The 19,176-nt window shown below is 42.9% G+C and overlaps 1 protein-coding gene across 1 annotated transcript in view; it reads right to left on the reverse strand.

Annotated features, from left to right (window-relative positions):
* The window catches only part of LOC309338620 (uncharacterized protein), a gene marked incomplete at its 5' end in the record, with an annotated part of 131,770 nt that overhangs the window by 42,108 nt on the left and 70,486 nt on the right, over nt 1-19,176 (reverse strand). The window contains 3 exons of the mRNA XM_081855940.1: nt 9,953-10,074; nt 12,383-12,595; nt 15,720-15,841. Coding sequence (XP_081712066.1) covers nt 9,953-10,074; nt 12,383-12,595; nt 15,720-15,841 — 457 coding nt within the window. The remainder of the gene's footprint in view (nt 1-9,952; nt 10,075-12,382; nt 12,596-15,719; nt 15,842-19,176) is intronic.

Genomic DNA, 19,176 nt, shown 5'->3' on the forward strand with positions numbered 1-19,176 from the left:
GAGGAAATTCTCTGAATATTACAAATAACTGCATAGCAAAATCTGGTGGTAGTTTCTTCTCACACCTGCACCCCAGCCTGGTGCCAAGATGCACATACATCTGTGTAGTCGCATTGTTTTCAGTGGATCTTAAGTATAAATTTGATATGCAGTAGAAAGTGCCCCATCAATAAATCTATTTGAATGGGCTTGGTATTCACCTATGTGGCTGCTGTTGAATGATAACAGAGATTTTGTTGTTGTTTAGTCGTTTAGTCGTGTCCGACTCTTCGTGACCCCATGGACCAGAGCACACCCGGCACTCCTGTCTTCCACTGCCTCCTGCAGTTTGGTCAAACTCATGTTGGCTGCTTCTATAACACTATCCAACCATCTCGTCCTCTGTCATCCCCTTCTCCTTGTGCCCTCCATCTTTCCCAATAACAGGGTCTTATCCAGGGAGTTTTTTCTTCTCATGAGGTGGCCATGGCGAAGGGGCTTGAATAACTCAGAGAAGCTATGAGCTATGCCGTGCATGGGCACCCAAGATGGACAGGTCATAGTGGACAGTTTTGACCAAACGTGATCCACCTGGAGCAGGAACCGGCAAGCCACTCCAGTATCCCTGCCAAGAAAAGTCCATGGACAAAGATAACAGCAATAGACTAATGCAAACCTTTTGGACAGGATTCCCTTAACAATACCTCACAACATAAAACCACTGCCTATCCTAATCAGATAGCAGCAGCTGGAGTGGAACCTTCTATCTAACGAAGGATTGCATTTCTTACATAATGGGGAACCAATATCCACACCTGCTGCCATGGTTAATATTAGATGCCTGTCTGGTACTCCAAGCTCCGAGGGCCTTCACTGCGAGAAGTGAAGTTACAGGGAACCAGGCAGAGGGCCTTCTTGGTAGTGGCGCCCACCCTGTGGAATTCCCTCCCATCAGATGTCAAGGAAATAAACAACTATCTGACTTTTAGAAGACATTTGAAGGCAACCCTGTATTGGGAAATTTTTAATGTCTAATGTTTTATAATTTTTAATGTATTGTAAGCCACCCAGAGTGGCTGGGAAACCCAGACAAATGGGCGGGATATAAATATGATAATGATAATGATAGGTAGTTTAATTCAAAATATCAAAATATTGTCATTATTTTTAAATGCAGTGGTATCTTGGTTCTCAAAAGTAATCTGTTCCAGAAATCCATTCGACTTCTGAAACATTCGAAAACCAAGGTGCTGTTTCCAATTGGTGCAGGTGCCCCAGAAACAGTAACCTAAAACCACATTGGATGTTCGGCTTCCAAAAAACATTTGAAAACCGGAACACTTACTTCTGGGTTTTCGGCGTCCAGGAGCTGAAATGTTCGAGTACCAAGGCATTTGAGAACCAAGGTACCGCTGTAATGGTTTAATTATATATTTAGATTGCAACTTATGGTGTGTAAATTGTATTGCATTGGACCTATTCTAGTAGGCCCCAATGGCAAAATTGATACAGCACAAGCAGTGAAGACATACTTTGGCTTATCCACCAACTGCATTTTTGCAGCATGATCCTGCAGCATCCAGGCTATGGAATGGCAGAAACCTTGGCAACGTTTACATCATCATTGCAAGAGCGGGTGTCCCCGGGGTTTCTGTTCGTCCGTCTGTCTGTCTGTCCATTCATTCGTTCATAATATTTATAGGCCACCTTTTAGGGCCAAACCCTGATAGCTGCATTAGCATAGCTGCAGTGAGCTGGTCATAAGAGCTGGATCAAACCAAATGTATGTCTAGTCCAGCATCCTGTTCCCCACAATGACCAACTAGATGCTTATGCCATAAACTTTATGGAGAGCCAACAAGAAGGTCCTGGATACAATTGCCTTCTCCCACTGTTGTTCCCCAGGACTGGTATTCAGAGGTGTGCTGCTTCTGCTTCCTGGAGGTAACATGCAATCATTCAGACTAGGCCAGTTGTGGCCTTGTGTAGTTCAAGATGCTTCTTACCCATTCCTTCAACCCTTTCCACTTTTAATATCTGTAATATTATAAGGCAGCCTTTTATATGGCCCGTTCCCTCTTAGATGACCCTTGCCTGAAACCATGGAAAGTGTCTGCCAGACATTGCTAGCAATACTGGACTGGGTGGACTAATGGTCTAACTCAACTCAACCTTCATATGTAATAGCTCAGGTCAGTTGAAAAGCATCATACATCTGCAAACTCCTGAAATATATTCAAGCACTGTACTCTAGATAGACGGGAAAGTCTCCTTTTGGTGGAGTACTGTTGACTTCATTGAACTTTTCACTGGGGTGAGTTTTGCTTCCTTCACTTACAAATTGCTCATTCCCACTACCATTGGCAAGCAACTGCAGTATCGATGAGATCATTGTTTGCTCTTTGGAGTTTATAGAAGGGAGCTGCAGCCGGATCATTTCCCTCATTGTCAGATTATTTAACCAAAATGTCATTTAAGTTTACAGTATTATAAAAGAAATGTCGTTCTTCTGGTTTATTGTTCATCATAGCAAATAATCAAACCGCAACTAAGTAGAAGGCTTGGTGGATTCCAACCCCCCTTTTTTTCCTTTTTAGCATACCCTATGTTTGAATATGAGAGTGATTAAAATCCATTATGTTCTGGCAGAAATTCACTTTCTTCTGGCTGGGAATGCCGCCTGAAGAAAGTGAGAAAGCAAAAGCAGGGAACAAAATGTTTCCTGATCCCAAGCTGCACAATTCCTCCATGTGTTCGTAACAGACTGTGCAGCAAGCAGAGGCCTCCGAGCAGTGGCGTAGCGTGGGGGGTGCAGGGGGGGCCGGCCACACCGGGCGCAACATCTGGGGGTTAGGGTTAGGGGGCGCAAATCCACGGGTTAGGGGGCGCAAATTACTTGCCTTGCCCAGGGTGCTGACAACCCATGCTACGCCACTGCCTCCGAGGCATGACGTCCCCTGTTACCTGCAGTTATTTTGTGGTAGAAACTGCCACTTGAAAAACCGTGTCACAGGCTTGAATCCAACTAGTTATTGCACAAGCAGAATGCCTTCCACATAACTTAATTTCCACCTCCATGTATTGCATGCACCTCCGCAATTCCCCCATCTGCTCTCAGTTTCCTGCACCCCTATGGAGAAGATTTGAGGGGATGTGGGGTGCACACAGAGGGAGGAGAGGAGGGGAAGTTCTGTTGCGCAAGCAGAAGTCATTCTGTGTCACTGCGCTGTCAGTCAAGGAATGTACAAAATGAGGAATTAACTCGTTGTTGTCTAAAGTACACTTATAAGTTGGGAAAAAGCACGTCTATCAGTCCTTTGATTCTCAACTACTCCTAGGTGTGCACTCGATGAGGTAGTTGCAACAAAAGAGAAGCCCCGTCCCAACTTCAGCTTATCCATCTTCCCCTCCCCACCCGAGTTGTGTGCAAGCAGGCAAAGATTACATCTGTGTGTAACCTGCTTCTGCTCATCCCTCTACAATTCTACCTGGTCATGGGAGACAGTGGAGCAGGAGAAGTAGGGGCAGGAGGAGGAGGTAAGGAAGCCTTTGTGTCTACACCAGCCTTACTTATCTCTCCCTCCTCCTGCATCAAGTGTCCTTCACTCTCCAATCCTGCAACTTCTCCTGCCTCTAACTCTTGTCTCCTGGCTGCTACAGATTCCCCCAGACCATGGAACCCTTCTTGCAAGTCATCTCCAACCCCACTTCACCTGGTGCCCATGTATCAGTATCTGACCACCACCCCTGAGTGCCCAGCCAGTCCCTGACATCCCGCTCACTCAGTTACTCTGTTGAGTTCAAACCTTAAAATATAAATATGTATTTGTTTAGACAGCACCCATCATTATGTAGCTGGAAGGGAGACTGTTCTTGCACTTGTGGGTTTTCCACAGGCATCTGGCTGGCCACTGTGAGAACAGGGAGCTGGACTAGATGGGCCACTGGCCTGATCCTGCTTGGCTCCTCTTATGTTTTTATCAGTGAGCATGGCCCAGGGGGATGTCATGATCCTGAGGCCTGCCTCCCCATCTTATCCAGCCCTGAGGAAAACAACTATTCACTAGGAATGGGGAATGCTCAGAATTACCAGACTAACAGTTCTGAAGCTGCTGCTACAAAAAAGGAAAACAGATGATGACCATTTTACTGTGTATCCAGCTTGCTTTCTGAATGCCGGTAACGCAATCTGAGAAACATGTTTACAAATATTTCAAACCCTCATGAATCTTGTGAAGGAAACAAAATAGCAAAGGACAGGAACTCTGATCTTTATACACGATATGGGTGTAACTAATGATACAAGACTACCACATCTCCCATCTGTGCAAAAGATGTGCTAAAAATAAAAACAAAAATAATCACGTCATTGTTTGGGGGGGGCGTTTGGAAGCAGTAATGTCAGCAGCCCTACAGAAGCCAGAGAGTGAGGCAATGTCTTGCCACAAGTCAGTGATAATGGGTAAGCAGACCTACAAATTGAAGACCTCCCAAGCTAAATGGCATGTGAGCAGTCCCACTGTCAACGCTTTTGAGCAGCTGATATCCTTCTCAGCTGAATGCTGAATCCCTTGCTTTGATTTGTTTAACTGTAGGAAAACTTCACATCTTTGAGATCACCTCACAATAATTCACATGGGGGGGGGGTCATTTGCCAAAGATGGTCAGGAATTTTAGTAGGTATGAATTTGTAAAAACTAGGGAAGAAGATAGGATGTTGTTACCCAGTCCTTGTAATGAAGGACAGTGTGATTTATATGGTGGAAATCCCTCAGTATCTCTGTGGAACAAGTAAAGTAAAGGTAAAGGGACCCCTGACCATTAGGTCCAGTCATGACTGACTCTGGGGTTGCGGCGCTCATCTCGCTTTATTGGCCGAGGGAGCCGTCGTACAGCTTCCAGGTCATGTGGCCAGCATGACTAAGCTGCTTCTGGCGAACCAGAGCAGCGCACGGAAATGCCGTTTACCTTCCCGCCGGAGCGGTACCTATTTATCTACCTGCACTTTGACGTGCTTTGGAACTGCTTGGTTGGCAGGAGCTGGGACCGAGGAATAGGAGCTCACCCTGTCGCAGGCATTCGAACCACCAACCTTCTGATCAGCAAGCCCTAGGCTCTGTGGTTTAACCCACAGCGCCACCCACGTCCGTTTTGTGGAACAAGTAGTGCTGTTCAGAAACCTGTCCTCCATCAGGTCGCATATAACTTCTCTGATACCATCATGAGCACCAAACATCATGAATGCACAAGAAAAGGGGCATCTGGATGTTCCCCCTGCCCTTTCTCGGCCCTATGATTCAAGTGTAATTGTCATCCCATATCTAAAATTGTGACTGGCTAGTGTTCCTCCCCCCATCCAGGCCGTGTTCCTTGTATCTCATAAATAAAGCACGTCTCATTGCTGACCCAAAGTAATGTTTGTCACCTTTGTCACTGCTTCTGTGATCTGCTGCCCACACGGATACTCACGTGCAATGGTAGCCACCTCAGAAGTAAAAACAAACAACTCCTTTCAGTGTTTTGGTGTTATTTGCATGCAAAGTTTATAAAGGAGCTACTCACTGGAATACCAAGAAAGATAAACAGATGGCAAAACTCTAAAGCCTGTTTCTGGAAACCTACTTGGAGAGAACAGCTAATCCATTGTTCAGAGTCTGAAAAATATTATGAGTCTGGAGTGGGAAATGGATGTGGAGAGAAATCCAAGAAAACAAAGTTCAAGGAGCAGAAATTCACTGCGGCTTTCCTGAACCAAGCACAGAAGCCCAAATGTAGAGGAGAGACCATGTGGGCATGTAAAAGGTGTGCATATGGGGCAGTGGAATGGGGAGGTGCATAACCAGAAGACAGCAGCAACAAAACTGGCTCTCTAAATTCAGAAATGCCAATATAAGAGTTTCCCCAGCCTGATGGGTAGAACTGTTTGTTAAGGGTTAGACTGAAAGCAGCAGCTGTTATGGCAACAAGGTGTGCCAGTTACATAACCATGGCAGAGATGTAAATGGAAAGGCAAACTGAGCTTTATTTATATCAGCCTTTGCAAATTAAAGAGGAAAGGAAGGAGGGACAGACAGATGAACAGAAAACTGTCCCAAAATTCAAAGAACTGTGAGCTTCAAAGGCTAGCTTTGATTTGGTTTGCGCATTGTTTTGGAAGGTGTGAATCAGGTAGGTTTGCTTTTAAATGTGAGCTGAATTGAATTTCTCCCCATCCATACGTGCAGGAAATTTTGTCCACTACTGATCTTCTTATTGGGGAAACCCTGATATGTTTCACAGCAACACAGTTTGGAATCTGTGATTCTAACAGATTTGGGTCATATCTAAATGTTATGGAGACACACGACTGCTGCCAAAAATGGCATCCCTGTGCTCAGTCCTGCTCTAATCCCTTGTAACATCTTGTGAAACTCTGCACTGAAGTAATCATTTATTTGGGCTTTCATCAGATTGGACCTCTGAAAGAATTCCAGCTGACAAACATTGGTAAATCCCGGGATTTGCACAGTGAGAAGGTTGATACTGAGTTTCGTCTACTAGAAGAGAGGTAAATATTTAGCCCTGGCTATTTTTATCTAAGCCATACTTGGACAAGTGCCAGAGTAAAGCATCTAAGCAAGGCAAGGCCCTGAAGGAACACTGTGAACTCAACCAGTCCCCCACCCCAATAATTTATTTCTCTCTGCAACTTTCTACTCAGAAACAAAAAAGGATGCAGACAGGAAATAGGATTCCACATAGGACTACAATTAATAGGAAATGACAGGCATAGCTGGAACTTATAAACGGCGATCTTTGTATTGGCTAAGAGTTGTTGTTGGCATCTGTCTGGTCTCAAGAGACAATGGAGTGCTCCTCCAGGGGTGAACTTAAACCACTGCATTAGCAACACTGAAGTGACCTCCCTGGGACACAAGCCTGGGCAGTGTGAATGGAGATCCTGGTCAGCCCACTTGACAAGACATCCCCCCTTTGTCCTTGCTGATGTGGTCCAAAGAAAAGCAGAGCAATACATTTCGCACCAGCTTGGCTGCAGGAGTTGCCGGAAGGAGGCGTCCAAGTCACCTTGGGGACTCCACTCCATATTTTTGTAGGATTTACTCCTTAACTTTTTCTTCTCCCAAAAAACATGCCTCATGACAGTGGATGTTTAGGATCAGAGTTTTCCTCCTCCTAGATGGGCTACCTTCCCAAGTTGATGAGTCCCATCTATCTGGGTAAGACAGGCTTGCTCAAACTTGGCCCTTCAGAGGTTTTGAGACTACAATTCCCATCATCCCGGACTATTGGTCCTGCTAGCTAGGGATCATGGGAGTTGTAGGCCAAAAAACGTCTGGAGGGCCGAGTTTGAGGAGGCCTGGGCTAAGAGTAAGGTCTGAAAATCCTCTATGCCCACATAATGTGGGATGCACTTTCTCCAGTATACACCCACATATCCAAGTAACTGTGGCGGCATTCATGTTTATCACAGGCCACTTGGTTTGGATGTGATAGGAAGATGCTTTAAGATAACAGTTACTTTACTGGAGGCAAGCACCTAATAGTTTGAAATAGCTTGCATGAGAAGGGAGGGGCCTTGTTCTCTTCCCTACTGTCTCTTTGGCCTGTGAACTCATGGAAACAAAGAAACCAAACCATTAAAACCAAACACACATGCTCACATTTACATTTGTGCCAGACAAAGCAAAGGGGAAATGGAGAGTATTCACCCACCTTAGTCAATGTCCAGCATAGTAATTAGGAAGGGAAATTTAGTTCACTTCCTGATCATCTGTTGATTACACATTCATTCTGTTGTTGTTTTTTTTGGCGTGATATCACTTCAAGCAATCCTGCGCCTAACCCATACTTTTCAATATACTTTCCTGCCACCCCTTTTATCAGAAAAACTCCCACTCTCTTTTTGGGATGGGGGAACAGGTTTGTTGAGCAAGAGCACCAAATCCACTTTAACGGCATAACCCAAATTTGCCAGTAAGTGATTCAATCCTACCTCAAAATAGTGATGGACCCTAAAAGTTCTAACAAAGAGCAGCTCAAAGAAACTATGGAATCACTTTCCCAAAGAAACATACAAGGAACTTTACACAGGCTCTTCTTTTTCTGGGAGCACAGGACTGGAAGAATTAACTTGTGGAGAGTTAACTCTCAGAGCAGATTGGCATGTGCAATTTGGTGCCATTTCCCCCCTTTGTGTGATGTCCCCACTGTGCAGAAATGGACACATTCAAAGGGAAGGGAGAACATATCTATTTTTAGGGAAAAGTGCCTCCACATAAAAAGCAGCCCCAGGCTGCGTTTTGCTGATGCTGTGAACAGAGGCGTTACTAAATACAGATGTTAGATGTTGTGTCTGTCATGTTTACTTTTTGAGTGGTGTGGAGCACCATGCAGAGACCAAAATAAACTCAAAGTGGACATGCAGATTTTGTTATTCTAATAGCATCATATATGCACTCAAAAACACTCATAAATATATGGAAAAGTAATTTTCAGATCACAGCTTCATCCCAAGACCTAAAGCCATGCAGGGCAAGCTGGAACAACAGTGTAAATTCTTTGTAGCAGAGGCTTTTTCCTTGAATAAATATGTAACAAGCTTAGACCCATGAAAAAATGTTCATGGTTTGTGCCAGGTTAAATCAGATGCACATCAAAATGTGCATCCGAGAACAGATGCTGTCTAACAGAACAGCTTTGCTGACAACATCTGCATTTAGATGGGCTTCCAAATGTCCATTTGAGAGCAGATATTTTATAATTATATGGCACTGATTTCTGCAGAATGAGCACTTGGATACAAAACTGTGCGGCTTCTACTAAAAGCAATGCATCACCAATAGGCTGTATCTCCACTTGACTGCGTATATGGATGTGCACTCAGCTTATCCCACCGTCCTTTAAATTTGCAATTTACAGTATATTTGGGGAGTAAGAAAGGAGCTTGGACGAGGTGGGCCTGGGGAACAACTCCTGCTCTGACACCAGTGTCCTGTCCTGCAGTTGCATGGCTGACTTGCATGAGGGAGGAACTAGTACATGGAGGAGATGCACTTATCAACAAGCATCAAATCCACGCCCCTCCCCTTCCAGACTGCAGCAGGGCTCTGCCCATCACAATTTAAAGGATTTGGTAGACAGGTAGGAGCTACCTGGGCTCAGAGAATTTGAGTTCCACATTTTGTCCTATCCCTTCTTCTTCCCATTACCTTTAAGACTGATGGGGTCCAAGATCTCAAACCAAATTATTTGCTTTTAGCATCCAGTTACATAACTGCATGAGCAAGCAATTAGAAAATAAATGGCAGACACATTCGCTCATGTAGCATTCTAAAATAAAACCGACAATATTTTTCCATGCTAAGAAAGATGTAAACAAATTGTTCATAGGTGAACAAAGATGGTTTGGGGGTAAAAATAAGTAAATAAATAACTGTCCTCCTACAAGGTAGGGTAAAGGAACTGGGCATATTTAAGCCTGGAGAACAGAAGAACACCAGAGGAGAGGAGGATGAGTACCTAAAAGGCTGTCACAAGAGGACAGAGACTTGTTTTCTGTTGCCCAACAGAGTAAGGCTAGAAGTAATGGATTTAAATTAAATGAAGAAGGGCGAACATAGGAACACAGAAAGCTGCCTTATACCAAGTCAGACCACTGGACCATCTTCTGACAGAGGCTATCCATGGGTTTAGACAGAAGGTTCCCCCAGCCCTACTGGGAGATGCTGAGAATTGAACTTTGGACCTTCTGTATGGAAAGCAGAGAAGAAACAAGAGCACATAGCGCTCGTGTCTGACTGCGAAGTGCAGCTTGAAAAGAAAAAGAGAACTTTTTTTTAAGAGTGGGAGAAGTTGGCTAGGAAAATAAGAGACATTCCCGAAGGTAGGCCACAATTTCAAACAGATACGCTTTGACTATGCTGACGTTTCAGCTGACAGTGTCCCTTTTACTCTAGCTGACTGTGGTACCTACAAGGGCTTCCTCTTCGTGAGACCAGCTCTTGGCAGGCGCTCGCCCTCCTGTTTCCCAGTGACGAGAGCCTCTGCTGCTTGTTCATTGGTTAGCCTGTCGTCACCAGCGTCTGGAGGTTTTTCCTGTGGAAATAAAAAAGACATGGGCAGGAGAGCAGACATATTTGGTAATGTTTTGCTTCAGAGTTTCCTTTTTCACAAGGCTTTTGCTTCAGCAGCAAAAATTCTAGAATGCAGTTTGGGGAGCAGGAAAGAGAATGAGAGCAAGAAGACCTTGGAACTGATTCTAGACAGACCTCAATGCTTATAAACTTGTCAAAGTAAGCCAGTTTAAAAAAACATGAAGAAGCCTTATTATTTAACTGCAGGAGATGGTGATATTTAAATAAGGAGACAAACCAGATCACTGGTCCTGTTGAGGATTACAATTCAGGGCAGCTACTTGCTAGTCTTTCAAACAGTCCCTGGCCTCATATTGTCACCATCCTCTGTGCTACCCATGTTGTAATTTTAATGGCTTTTTAACAAATAGAACTGAAACATTAGAAAAGATTTTAAGCAGCTTATGAGGGAAACAGTCTGTTCATAAAGCACAATGCCCTTATTTATCACAGGACATCTTAGGTACTTCTGCTTATTCCAGTCAAGTATTTGAAACAATTGAAGCCCACTTTCCAAGAAACAAGTGAACAGCACAGTTGACCACTTCATATATATTTGTTGACTGAGCAAGATTACACGGAAGTAAGCACATTCAGAGAATAGGCTCTTATCTACTACTACACTATATCACTCTACCCAAAGCCATCCAGCCCACTGTGTATAGAAGACAACAGTTTCTAAAACCCATAGTACATCAGGGATCCATGGAGTCGCTTGCAACTATTAGTTATACTTTGTGTGAAGAGGCACCTTATTTCATTGTCCTAAACATCTATCCAATCATCTCTTGAAGTGGGTGCCCAATAGTTTCTTTGAATTTTCAGAGTCAATAAGTATATTTCTGTATTTCTTTTGCCTTGCCTTGGTCATGATTGCCTGCTTTAATTCAGCATGATTACTCACTGAAATATGATGACATTGCTAATATACTGAGCTCTGCCCCTTTTCAATATGCTAGATCCATATACAAAACTTAGCCCTGTCCTTTCTCCCTTTATTGGATTAACAAGAACATAAGCCGGCTCTCCAGAAAGTGTTTTGTTAGGACACAGTTTATTGCATTAAAAGGAAACTCAGAAATCTGGGAAGACCTTTTGGATGCCAAGAACCTCTCTTGTTCTTTCTCTTTTTTGGAAGGATTGCCATTGGTTTTGAGAAAAGAGCTTCAGGAAAAATATTATTCAAGTGAGATAATTTCTGTCTCACCAAAGAGTAATTTTCTTTTGACATCAAATGTATCTATCGGAACTCCCTGCTGTCTTCATTACTAACATCAGTGCATGTGGCTTAATTTATTCTCCCTGATGTTGCAAATTCTTTTCTTCAACCCAAATGCAGAAGTTTGAAAGGCAAAAATAAACTTAATTTGTGGTAAGTTCCCTGGAATGTTAGTTTTCAGTCCCTAGGAATGTTTGGCCATGGAGGATCGTCCTTTCTTCAGACAGTGGAGGTTGGAAAGGGTGGTCCCTCAGAAGCATGCCAGGCTTGTAATTCCATTGGGTGGTGTCCTGCATTCGTCATACTCAGAGTAGACCATTAATTTCAACGGGTGGAAGTCAACTAATTCCTAGTCAGAGTGCCTCACTGAAATCAATGAATCTAAGTCATGTTGAATCACTTCCAACAGGTCTATATTGTGTAGGACTAGCATTGCATACCATCCAATGGAATTAATGTTGGGCATCACCCATTATTCACACATAACACTGTTCTCAGAGCTGCAGTCCTATACTGTGAGTAAACTCCAATGAATTCATTGGGGCACACTTCTAAACAGGCATTACACAGCTTAGCTCAGTTGGTTAGAGCATGGTGCTGATAACATCCAGGTTGCAGGTTGAACCCCCTATGGGGCAGATGCACATTCCTGCATTGCAGAGGGTGTGTGGACTGGATAATCCCCAGGGTACCTTCCAACTTTATGATTCTATGTATAGGATTGTACTGTCAGTAAGGTTTCACAATGACAAACCCAATAGTGTGGATTTAGGAATATTTCCCTTAAGGCTGCTAGCTGATGTTTTTATTTCAAAGGTGGTAATTTCAACTATCCATGTACAGTATTTATCTACCTACATGTATAACAACAACAACAACAACAACAACAACAACAACAACAAGAACAACAATTTTATTATTTATAACCCACCCATCTGGCTGGGCTTCCCCAGCCTCTCTGGGCAGCTTAAAGCATATGTATGCATGATGTCCTTTCCTTTTAAAGCAAAATCTTTGTTTTCAGGTATGAATTTGGTTTTGATATACTTACTATTTTTTGTTTGCACTTGTCGTTACATTCCTCGAATGCATCCGATGGTATGAATGCGACTGGCTGAACAGGATGTGATTTCGTTCTTTCAGCAGAAGTATACTGATGTACCAGGGAATCTGGTTCTCTTTGATGTGGCATATTATATTCCATTGGGTCAGTGGAAAAAAACAAATACTTGTTCTTCTTAGTATCGGAAATACTTTCTTTTTGCTGTGCAAAAAGCAAACACAAAAGTATTGAAATGAATTTATGCCAGCAAAAGGTGGATGTTCATAATATTGTTTCCATCGTTCATTCCATTTTCACCCATTGCTTGGATAAGTTATTCATAGGACTTGTATGTTCCACTTGTTCAAATGGCAGCCCTAGATGTATAGTGTGTGTGTGTGTGTGTGTGAGAGAGAGAGAGAGAGAGAGAGAGAGAGAGAGAGAGAGAGTGCGTGCGAGAGAAAGAGAGGACGCAAAGATGTTCAAGGGAGTGCTACACTAGGCCTGCATATATTGTGATCCACTAGGCTGAATGTTACCTATCCACGGTTCTGTGTTCTACCAGGGAGTCAGGGACTTGATGAACTTCCTGCTTCTGCTCTTTGCTTAGGATATGTGTGTGTGTGAAGCACCACAATATTCAGCTGGCAGGCTACATTCAGCTTGGTGGGTCACACATTAAACAATTAACATTATAATGCAAATCTGTCCCACCACACCCCTCCTGTATCAATTGTGCATAACTGGATTGCAAGTTGTGGCCAACAGTGTCTTTTCTTAGTCCCAGAGTTTCCAGGACGTCATGGAAGAGCAGTTCTATTTAACAAGGCAGAGTGAAAGTCCTGATGGTTATTATTAGCAAGTTTAATTCAGGATTGCTCTTAATTTACCACTGTATCCAAGGAGGAGGAGCTGAAGTCCACTGAACCCACTCTGCGCTTGGTTTCCTCCCAAGAATGTCACATAGTGCACATGGTGTGTGCACATGATGTCGCACACCGGGTGCATGACATCACACACAAGCAAGGCATGAAGTGCACATGACGTAACACATGCATGACACGTGCTGGGCCCCCTCAATCTTGGACACAAGACGGCACCTCTGGTAAAAGTAAATCAATTTTGGAGGGCTACTTCAACGACACAATTATTATTTCCCCAGTACCATCAGTGCTTTACAAAGCATTGTAAGTCCATGGACATATACCAGACTGCCTGTCTTCTATACTGCATGAAGTGAGAAGGACAGAAGAGAGACAAAGGTAATAAAGGGATATATATAGTAACATGCTGTTACACACACACACTTATACAGTCCATACTTCCAGACACCTTCTCTTAGGTTTCTGGTAAGCAACTGAATATAGAAATATAGGAACCAATTACTTGACACCTTCCTAGCATATCACTGCAAGGTCAGGAAGGACAGAAATTTTGATTGGGCAGGAACTAAGCAACTGGCTCTGTTTATGTTGCTTACCAAGGAGATTGGGTGTAGCTCCATCAGATCACACATGCTTTGCATGCAGAGGGTTCCAGGTTCAATCCTTGGCATCTCCAAGTATGCCAAGAAAAGATTCCTGCTGGAGACTCTGTAGAGCCATTGCTAGTCAGTGTTAACTGACGGCAGCTTCCTAAAGGCAGCATGGGAGGATGGTTCAAACAATTCAAAGGGACTGTAATGTTATTATTATTTTAATCAAACATCTAGAGCATTTCAGGTCTGGTGTTTGTTTGCCTGAAGGGAAATGGTTTGCAAGCCTTGTGGATTTATTACACATTTTGGGGAAATGGTTGGAAAATGCATTTATCAGACAAAGGCAACCTTTGTCTCTTTCCCGCCCATTTCTGCTCCTTCTGCTTTTTCTATACAGATGCACACATAGCACAGAACTGAACAAGTTCTCTTTTTTTTTACTCTTTGTCTTTTGTTTACTATATTCCTTTGCACCTGTGTGTGTGTCTCTCTGTGTGTGTGTATGTTTTAAGGAAATAACTATTTTGGGGGTTGCCATATGGACTCAGAGGACTCCAGCCATGGAATCTTCCTTGAAATGGGACAGAAATAGCTGCCTTCAAATAAACTGTGTAACTAAACACAGATGGCTGTTTCATGAAGACACAGCACTTTATAAGGTAGACAGGACCACACCCACACACAGTGAATCTCCCCTGTTCCAGTTTCATTGAAGATAGCACATCCTGTGAAAGCAAACTTTGCTGATCACTGGCTTAGAGAAACATCATGTAGCCCCATGAATCATCACCATGAAAAAAGTTTCCATGCCCCGTAGTTTATAAAACCCTAGACATGGTTTAAGGTGGATAAACCTGAAATCTGACCTGGCTCTTGTGTGTTCATTTCTTGTTTGGAAATTTTCCCCTCTATCCCCTAATTGTCAATGGTGCAGTTAAGATATTCTGGTAGTCAGATTACTTTTTTAAAAATAGCTACCCCAGTTTTGGAATATTGAGGAACATTTCTTAATTAGGGAAAAAGAACATGCTACAGAAATTATAGGAGGCACATGCCCAGCCCAATCTAGCTGTGAAGGCAAAATATTCCATAAAATGCTGATAATTCTACTGGATTGTATAGTGAGCTATGAAATTAAGGAAAGTAATAAATAAGTAAAACAATTACACTCCAATTACCTATTATAGATATTGTAGCTGTGACCTGTGAGTGATTGTGAACTTAATTGCAGTAAGTAACTCTTAATAAGATAATATCCAATGTTACTAATGGTCAGAGTAGATCTACTTAAACCTTTGAGTTTATGTAACTTAGGCTCATTGAGTTCACGTTGAGTCTACTCTGAATATTACTGGCATTGGCTATCACCGATAAGTTTCTAAACCATTTGGTTTTACTTGGTTCAATGCTTGCTTTCTAATAAAAAGGTAATCTTGCTGCAACCAGATGTAATGGATCTTGTAATTGTACAAAGGAAATCATTTTTAGATGTTTCAACAAAAATACTAAAATGTCTAAAAGTAATTGAGCAAGCATTATTTGCACAGCTGTTTCGTTCTCCTTTTCCCAGAATATTTTGGCTCTATTAGAAAAGCTGGATGTAGTGGATAAAGTCACCTGTAGATTCAACACAGAACCAGCAACTCCCATGCATGTTTTTTATATATATATATAAATATTGAGCACTTCCTATAGCCACAGCCGCCCTTGCATAGCCATCCTTATATTTACAATGACCTCTGACTTAAACAGAAAACCCCAGTCTGTATATAGTACATGATATTGCAAATTTCCTTCCAAATTTAACAAGTAGGATTTAAGCAATTCTGTGTAAAAATCTACTAAAATGCATCCGATTTTTGTTCTCACTTGTAGGGGCAAACTTTCCATGCCTAATTTGCTGCTAACTTCAGATTTGCCAGTTGATTGAAGAGATACAGCTGACAGCAATGAGGTTTCTTTATTTGGATCACTATTTACTTCATGAGTTCCTGAAAGAATTGAAGAACAGAAATATACCGTATTTTTCGCTCTATAACACGCACCCGACCATAACACGCACGTAGTTTTTAGAGGAGGAAAACAAGAAAAAAAAAAATTCTAAACGAAACAGTGGATGTATGATTTTTGTGGTTCATGCTGTGGTCACAGACATGTGATCTGACAGTGAGTTTGGAGTAGCCCAGTGCAAAAATCTTGAGGATCCATGTGGATCCATGCTTTGTAACCACGTTTTTGCACCACTGCAGCCCCAGGCAACAGTGGGTGCGTGATTTTTTTGGTGCAAGATGTAGCCATGGACATGCTATGTGATCTGATGGTGAATTTCGGGTGACCCAGTGCAAAAATCCTGAGGATCCATGTGGATCCGTGCTTTTTAAGTGGGGAGGGAAGGAAAAGCACTCAAGGGACAAGGAGCATGCGTGGGGTGGGTGGAGAAGGATGCTGCTAATAATGAAGAAGAGGGGTATAAGGGGAGAAGGCTCCTCTCCTCTCCCGCTTTGCTCCTTTAAAGCAAGCAGGCTCTGCTTTTCTACCTCCTCCCCGCTCATCCCCGGCTTAGCGAGCTGAAAAATTTTGCTGCTATGTAGCGAGCTGAGTGGGGAGGAGAGAGGGACAGAGAGCCTGCTTGCTTTAAAGGAACCAACCGGACAGGAGCCCCTTACACTCGTGTAAGCGGCTCCTCTCCTCTCCCGCTTTGCTCCTTTAAAAAGCAGGCTCTCTGTCCCTCTCTCCTCCCCACTCAGCGGCTCTTCTCCCGCTTTGCTGTTTCAAAGCGAGCCACGGAGGAGGGAAGGAAGGGGAACCATGGATCCTCTGCTCACGACTGCAGCAGATCCCCCCCCCCCCGCCACCCGTAGGCATTCCCTCCATAATACGCACAGACATTTCCCCTTACTTTCTTGGAGGAAATAAGTGAGTGTTATGGTGCAAAAAATATGGTAATTGACAAATCTGTTAAAACCAAATGTAGTACAGGAGGGTGAATAGTGTGTGTGTTTTTTAATTACCAGAGACATGTCCTCCCTATATCTCGGAGCATCTTTTTTATTTTTTATTTACTTGGTTTACTATTTCTCTGCCTGGGTAACTTTAGATCGCTCAGCGTTATCCTGATGTCAGTCAGCAACTTGCAGCTCCTCAGTGTTCCTACAGCAGAGGTGGGAAACCTGTGGCCCTCCAGATTTTGCTGGACTCCAATTCCTATCATGTCAATGTTCAGAGATGATGGGAATTGTAGTCCAGCAATACACAGGGCAGCATTCAATTAACCCATCCTGCCAGCACAAGGATTTCTGGTTAGGCAGTGGGACTTTCCCCTCTGTTCTCCCCCTGTGTGCACCCTCCCCAAATCTGCTCCAGAAGGTTGAGAGAACCTCTAGAACAGATTTAGGGGGCACACTGCGGGGAGGAGGGGGGAAATGTTCCATGGCACAAGCAGAAAACCTTGTGCCAATGGAACATTCTTGTAGAGCTGCTTTGAATGCAACCCATCACTGTTCCACAGTGATAAAGTTAAATCTTAAACGTCGTCAAGCATTTCAGAGGGAATAGAGACGATGGACGGGAAGCTTTTTAACATGTTTTCTCAAACAAAATTCTCTGATTGGGACAATTGAACGTTAGCTCTTTTTGAGCACAGGCTTTCTGAGTGGCTTGTCTCCTATTAAATTGCCATTACTCACTTCCAACAAAAGAGAGCTGTTCAGCTCTTTCTGGTTTAAATCAGTTGGTTTTATTCATTGATTTTGGGACAGGATTAGTGGAACGGATTGATCGTGAACGCCAAAAATGAGAGAGGTATCCTCGTATGAGGAATATTACTTTTCACACACATTAAATCAAATTAACCCTTGTTCCTTTCGATCGGTAAAGAGGATGGCCAGATGCAGCCAAGGAAAACACTTTCAGTCATTTCCATGGCTGTTTTAATTGGCAAAGCCTGCATGTCAGATTACTCTGTAATCCATACAAGAATGTTGTTGGGAAAAGATGAAGCATGCCTGACTTATCAGCCATATTCATCCTGGTTTCCTCAGAACACTGCAGCTGCAATGGACTGAAACTGGCAGCTCTTGGAGCGTTCTCAGACCAAGGACCACAAAAAGGTCTCTCTCATAATCACATCCTTACGGAAATGTCTCGAAACGCAGGCACACCTTGATCCACCATAATGAGGAGAGGCAAACCATGAATTTGAAAAGAAAGGGGGGAAAGGCTGGCTTGGATGCACTTCAATGAAATGGTTAGTTCCTAATTAATCTTACATGTTAACTGAACTGGAGCCAAGTACGCTTTAAAGTTGTGAAGTCTGGCACCCAAACCGTTCCAAGGCCAGGAAAGGGTAGTCACAGGAGATTGGTATTATGAAGGGCACTGGGTTGCCAGCTACTGAGTGAGCCCTGGAAATCCTGGCACAGTCCCACTTGCCTTTAGTGCGTTCATCTGACATTAAAAAACCCCTCATTTTTCAAGTTCTTCTGCACACAGTCAAGATACAGGCAAGACACAGGCAAGATACTTTTTAATATAATGAAAGCAGAAAATATTTTTGAGAGCCATGGTGTATACCGGATTCTTTGTGCATCACACAAAAGCATGGAGCAGATATTTTAAATGGTTTCAAAAGGGCAGCTGCCAGTGAAAGGTGGTCTGTCATGTTTTGGGGGCAATTTTTCTTCTAGCCAATGTCAAAAATGAAAGTTTGTGTTAGCATGAAGAAAATGCATTGTTAACAGCTTACACACGAACAAATTTCATGTACAGTGACTGATTCTGTGTGGGATTATCTGACATAGTAGTGATGTAGCACCTGTAGCCTTAAAGAAAGGCAGTATCTGTCCATTTTTATTTGAAGGCAAACATATATTGTTAGAAATCAGTGGTTTCCAAGATTCCTGGGTTTCCTCCTTATTAGTGGCCCCTCAATACAAAGATCTATAATGAATATGATGAACAAGATTCCTTTTCCTTGATGTCCTGCATGGAACTTGATGATCTGAAATAAGATCCCTTTAAAATAAGGAGTCTACCTTAAAATAAGGGTTGTCTGGAAACTCTTTTTGTCATGACCCAAAGTAAGGTAAGGGGTGTGCTACTGATGCTTTGATTTACTTAGTCATCTTCCCAGTACTTTACAGTTCCAGAAACTTTCCAGCCTTGTCATCCACACACTGTTTTGGAAAATAACATAGAAGCATCATTTAGAATAGGATTTTCCAAACTTTCTAAGGTTTACAAAGCCTTTATGGGTTTTTTTTTGAGGACCCACTGACTTGCTGTTAGGTAACTCCTTCATGTTGCAGATTTATTCCTTCTAAAATGA

The sequence above is a fragment of the Podarcis erhardii genome (genome assembly GCF_964252035.2).
Source record: "Podarcis erhardii genome assembly, chromosome: 3".
NCBI lineage: Eukaryota > Metazoa > Chordata > Lepidosauria > Squamata > Lacertidae > Podarcis > Podarcis erhardii.